General features: G+C 43.7%; 1 protein-coding gene across 2 annotated transcripts; it reads right to left on the bottom strand.

The window, feature by feature from the left end:
* Nucleotides 1-379: 379 nt before the first annotated feature.
* On the bottom strand, nucleotides 380-5,046 carry LOC147441658 (uncharacterized). 2 transcript variants are annotated; one of them, XM_086483212.1, is made up of 13 exons: nucleotides 4,854-5,046; nucleotides 3,955-4,278; nucleotides 3,805-3,878; nucleotides 3,400-3,559; nucleotides 3,287-3,311; nucleotides 2,394-2,483; nucleotides 1,893-2,064; nucleotides 1,738-1,811; nucleotides 1,590-1,659; nucleotides 1,278-1,349; nucleotides 1,036-1,172; nucleotides 878-951; nucleotides 380-677 (listed from the first exon to the last, which is right to left on the bottom strand). In XM_086483212.1, the coding sequence occupies exons 2-13, from the start codon at nucleotides 4,121-4,123 to the stop codon at nucleotides 628-630; spliced, it is 1,167 nt and encodes a 388-aa protein (XP_086339338.1). In that variant the 5' UTR covers nucleotides 4,124-4,278; nucleotides 4,854-5,046; the 3' UTR covers nucleotides 380-627. The 2 variants fall into 2 exon arrangements, with proteins under 2 accessions (XP_086339338.1, XP_086339339.1); XM_086483213.1 differs by lacking the exon at nucleotides 4,854-5,046 and having other exon boundaries at nucleotides 1,126-1,172; nucleotides 3,955-4,796.
* Between the last annotated feature and the right edge of the window lie 611 nt (nucleotides 5,047-5,657).

The following is a 5,657-nucleotide window of genomic DNA, read 5'->3' as shown; positions in this document are numbered from 1 at the left end:
ATCCCACCTATCTGCTTAGATCACACCTAGCTTGCTTAGATCACACCTAGCTGTTTCGGATTCCATAGCATTTTATTCTGTCATTTTTGTTACTCTGACTTTGTATCAGATCCACCACATTGTAACTTTCTGGTCTCATAGGTCATTCTGGCCTTCTGAAGACATTAATATAACATTTCATTTCATTTCTCGTGAAAACACAATCATGCAAATCCGAGTGAAAAAACAGTTGAGTAAATAAATCTACAACAGAGGAGCTAAACACCGAGTCCGAGTGAAAAAACCTTAGAATTGAAATGAGAATCACATTACATCCCAAAAGATGAGTCATGTCTAGATGAAAAACCGAGCAGATAATGCACAGGAGTGAAGAAAGATGAGACCTCAATGAAGGCTACAATCTGAATTAAATGTCAAATGAATACCAATCTATGAGTGTAGCTGTACAAAAGGAGCCTAGGGGACGTTCTATTCATATCGTCGGCTATTCTGTCATACCCATTACAAGGGTTTGTTTTCCCAAGACTACAGCTTCAGGGTAGCACCCTCACTTGATGCTGATTAATTAAAGAGTTAATTCTGTACATTTGCAGACCTTCTCCCTTAAGGTTCATCCTACTTGCTTACTCAAGAAAAATCTCGATTTCGTAGAATGAAAGGGCCAACCATTGTCCAAACTGTACACACAGAACATGTTTAGCATCAGTACTGATGAAGAAATCCTTGTGTCAATTTTTCCTAGTATTTTTGCAACAATGGCCGTTTGATTCAACAGCTGACTCTTTTCCCAGCTGGTAATATTGTGTCAGTAGCTGGGCTCGTGGTGCGACAATACATCCATCAGACAGACGGCATAGAGTAACTGACAATACTTAACTGTAGACAACCGCAGCAATCCATTCGTTTGCAATCTTCACCCACACGCTGGCCCAACCCACATCTACGCTCCACCTGCACACACCTCATATAAATTCAGGTTGAAGTGATCTATTCATCAGCTAGGAGCAGATAGCGACGACTTGAAGGTTCACTTACTTGTGCATGGTTTGATGCAAATTCCACCCCACAAACAACATCGCAAAATACATGGCACCCATGGCAAAGACGAGGTGGAAAAAACCATACCCATATGGGACATCCTCGTCTGTTTTGGTCTTCTCCTTACTTTGAAACTGCACATCCATATATCCCTGCTAACTTAGTGTGCAAAATAGAGAGCTCTAACATAAATACTTCTCAAACGGAAGAGAGTGTTTTGAATGAATGGAAGGATTTACACTAAAACACTCAGAGTCGGTGCCAGTGGTCATAGTTGCCACAACAATGGCTAGAACAGCAATTGCAAAGCTCTGAAACACCAAAAGTTGAACTAAGATAAAGGCACACCAAACATCAAAACACAGTAGCCAATTATGGCCAGCCACATTCATGCTTATGCCGTGTAAATCCATGCATTAAAAGCCAAATATAGATGTCCGCTACTAAAACACCATTTACCCCCCCCCCCCCCCCCCCCCCCCCCCCGCAAATAAAAATGGAACACCAAAAAATTGGCTGGAAACCCCGAGAAAAATAGCAGCAAAACTTACAGCAATAGTCATCCAATCTCCTTTTCCAGTCTGCCGGGGTCTTGTGTTACAAGTCATTGACAAGGGTTCACTGTCCAGACGTAAAAGCCAAAGTGACACACTTCACAACAGATAATCACACTCTGCGATGCAAAAAACATCCTCATACCTCATAATAGCAGACCAACATAAAAAGACCAAATAAATTGCCATAAGTCCAGAAGTCATGAGACCTGCATTGACCTGGCATTCAAGTATGTCCTATAAAGAGAGGTTGAGAGTGCCAAGCTAAACAAGAAAGTCGGAAGCACTACGCACTCTTACCTTGGAGTGAAGTGAAATGCTAGTCATCAGCTGAATCATGATCAGAGTGGCAGTTATGAAAACGATATTGAGACTACAAGTTATTTTGGGAGCAAACCACATATACATCAAGACAATGCCACCAAATGCAGCAGCAAAAGATCCAGCTGTAGTGATGACCATCGGAATACGGCTGCACACATTTCATAGATGACATCAATATCTGTGTGCATGAAAACAGCTGAATAGAAATAGTGCATAACGTAAGAGCCTTTGCAGACCAGTACGGAAACAAACATAGCTCATACACCCATGACTACATACAAATGTCAAAGTTGACCCATGCATATGAGCCTCTGTCCATGTGTGTGTGTGTGTGTGAGAGAGAGAAATGAAATGAAATGAAATGTTATATTAACGTCTTCAAAAGGCCATGATGACCTATGAGACCCGAAAGTTACTAAGTGGTGGATCTGAGAGAGAGAGAGAGAGAGAGAGAGAGAGCAAGAAGATGCGACTCACCAGCGCCGAGCCTTTTTCTCTGACAGCCAATCTTCATTCCACCAATACATGAAATTGATGACGCTGAGCAACTGAATCAAAAGAAAAATCCTGCAAATTGTCATTTAATTGACTTCAGCTTTTTTATGTTAAGTAGTAGCTCCGTTTTTATCTTTAATGGGGAACACTTAAAGATAGGGAACACAATTCGTTTTTCACTGGCTCCTGTATACATGTGCCCTGGGGAGCCTCAAAAAGTGCCAACAACAACTTCTTGTAAAATGGATGGCTGAACACCATTGTTAAGTTTCAATAGCCATGTCCTTTGTCCTCTTCTCTATTTGCAATATAGGATTCCAGGGCATCATCTAAAGAGACTATCGGCATGTGTTTTAAGTTCAAGTGTTCAGCCATCCATTTTACAAGAAGTTGCTTTTAACACTGTGAGGTTATTTTCAACCTCAATTGGGAGCTGTGCTTCTTCACCTGCTCCAGGGACAATATAAATATCGCCCACCTCTTTGTTTGTGATCACCTTGGTTTGAAAATGAGGCTTCTGAGTTAGATGTCGTAAGGAAAATTACCATGGTCCTACTTTGCATACTCCTTCCAAAAGGTAAACAGCATTTGTAAGTTTCATGGGAGGCAATGCAAACAAGAGGGACCATGACATGCACAACGCAGAATGTGTGTGTGATTCAGGAAATGTCACCTTAAACTGCCTATCAACAACAACAACAACAACCATGATAGTTGGGAGCATCCAGCTTGTTTGAATCTAAAGTTATGGCCTAGATCTACAGCTCTTATTGCATCTCACTTTCTGAAGCATTCGAGAATGAACATGAAAAAAAATGCTACTCAAGACAATTTTGACAAAATCATGGCTGGCACTCAAGGATGTTGCAACTCACCCTGCACCAAAGCGTGCCGCCTCACCTGCAAGAAGCACAGCACCTATATTAGCAGGGCAGAGTCCCAGCAGAGCATATGAGACAGAGACTAAGGTCAGCATGAAAGCACTTACCGTAAAAATGGATAACAGTAGGAGGTACAAAAAAGGGCGTCACCATAATTACAATCCACAACAAAGTTTTGACAGGCCACCACCCTGAGTGCCATGAATCTCTGGGATCGCTTATTCTTTCGGTTCCAACTGTAGTGAGAAACATCACAAAGAAGAAAATCTGTTTGCAGTCAAGGATATTCAAAGATTCAGTTTTTTTAAAGCAATGCACACTGAAGCAAGCGGCATGCAGTTGTCAATGCGTACAATGTCTCTTCTGCAACTATTAAGAAGACAGATCCAACAGTCTTCTTCTTTCACTTCAAGACAGTAGTTTCTTTGTACAATTTACGGTAGCTGCTAACCCTGAATTGATTGGACAAATACGGCTATATACTATTTGTACCAGAAAATGTAAAAAGATACAAAGCATCCCATGCTTAACCTGAGCACTCCCTCAGAGCCCAAACAGTCCTGTCCTCCTTCACATCCTTTCAGATCTGGCACATAGCATGCAAAATTTTGAGTTAACAATTTCCCATAATGCGAGCTACAGTAAGGTAACAAAGTACTTACAATGAAATTGATCAAGTGCGTTGTGGCTGTAGTCTCGAATGACCCAAGCAGAGACATTAGTTAAAAGGAAAATGAACCCATAGATGTAGCGAGCCACCAGGCGATGAGGACCCCCACATGACTGTCGAAATGCAGTCCGGCTCAGACAACCTTTTACACATGACTTCATATCTGCAAGGATCCTGTGATTGTGAAGGGAATGTGGGTTTGCACGATGATCATGTCCTAGCACCCTAGCAGGTGCACAATTTAACCATCTCCTTCACTGAGCTGCATGCTTGCAGGCACGGTAAACTTTGGACGGCCATGAACGAGCTCGAGCTCCTGTAGACCACCAGGCATGACTGTGAGAAAAGCAAGCGTTGCAGATCTACGTGCATTTCCATGCTGAGAGCAGAGAAGAGCCTTCTTTACGAGCAGAGTTAGGTATTCTGTGCTTTTTTTGTGAGAAAGGACACAACTTTATCCACTCCTCATTCGCGTGACACAGAGAGAGAGAGAGAGAGAGAGAGAGAGAGAGAGAGAGAGAGAGAGAGAGAGAGAGAGAATGTCCTGGAGACACGTTAACAAATAGGCTTAAGTCGAGTCACGAGAGAGAAGCTGTTGCTATGTTGGTTGCTTGCTTCGAAGCTCAACAGTCGGGCCTCGGCTCATCAGAAAAGCATTCCAAATACAATGCACTACCCTCGATACGCACATGTCACATGTCAGTCACATGCAAGAAACACACGCACACCCTCTCTCCCTCTCTCTCTCTCTCTCTCTCGTGATGGAGAAGCTCACATACACCTACAGACTACATGCATGACACACTCATTTGCACTTTCAAGCTTACCTAATACCCTATGACACATCATATACACAGTAACACAGCAGACTTGCTTCTCCATTGTACATACCAAACAACACGCACGTACGCAGTACACATATAGAGCATCTTCCATGCAGGCATATGCAGGTCGACATTTAGCAAGCTCTGGTTTTCGCTCTAAAATCTAGGCTCTAGAGAGTTGTGCTAAAGCCGCCTTGCTATTGTGGCTTTTTGAGTGTTCTTCATCATCTCTCCAGCATGATATAGTGCGACGCCATCATTCCGCACTTCGCTATTGCTGTAGATTCCTTTTCATGTTGAAATTGAGGAAAAGCAAGAGGCTCTCTCTCTCTCTCTCTCACACACACACACACACAGACTTGCCGTTGCTGAAAGCGGATTGCGATGCTGATAGAAAAGTCGTGTATCCACGACGACTCCAGCAGTCCAGGCACAGTTTGCGTTTGTGAGCAGCAGAACTGATCTGAAGTAATAAATGGAGCTTCGATCAAAGTAGTGACGAGGTGACGATGGCGTGAGGAAGAGAGAGGGGCGGGGCCGCGGGGGGGCACTGGCACCGGCGAGACTTTCAGCAGCACGAGAGGTGGTGTGACTGGTGTCGGACGACAGTGCCAGGTGCCTCTTTGTAAACGTTGTTGTGGCATGGACCCCATGTCCTTTTAACAGACCGCATTTACTATCCCCGTCTTTCTTGTGAGTTTTTTGGCCTGCTAAAGGCCTTAGTGTTGGGCCGTCCTTTTGAGGATGGCATCCACGTGGACGGCCAACAATTTTGCAGAACGGAGTCAGGACGACGTGAAGGCGTGCAGCTGCGTGCGGAATTTCGCCTTGGCGTTCTGTGCGACTCTGCGAGTCTACTGCTAACGCTGTC

Source organism: Adiantum capillus-veneris, chromosome 15 (genome assembly GCF_014529385.1).
Source record: "Adiantum capillus-veneris isolate H3 chromosome 15, ASM1452938v2, whole genome shotgun sequence".
Taxonomy (NCBI): domain Eukaryota; kingdom Viridiplantae; phylum Streptophyta; class Polypodiopsida; order Polypodiales; family Pteridaceae; genus Adiantum; species Adiantum capillus-veneris.
The sequence above is the reverse complement of the archived record's forward strand: the minus strand, read 5'-3'. Positions and strand labels throughout refer to the sequence as shown.

Coding starts and splice junctions, on each gene's coding strand:
- LOC147441658 (XM_086483212.1), bottom strand. CDS start 4,123: ATGAAGTCATGTGTAAAAGGTTGTCTGAGCCGGACTGCATTTCGACAG. Junction 3,879..3,954: donor CGCACTTGATCAATTTCATT/GTAAGTACTTTG, acceptor GCTATGTGCCAG/ATCTGAAAGGATGTGAAGGA. Junction 1,812..1,892: donor GCATTTCACTTCACTCCAAG/GTAAGAGTGCGT, acceptor CTTGAATGCCAG/GTCAATGCAGGTCTCATGAC.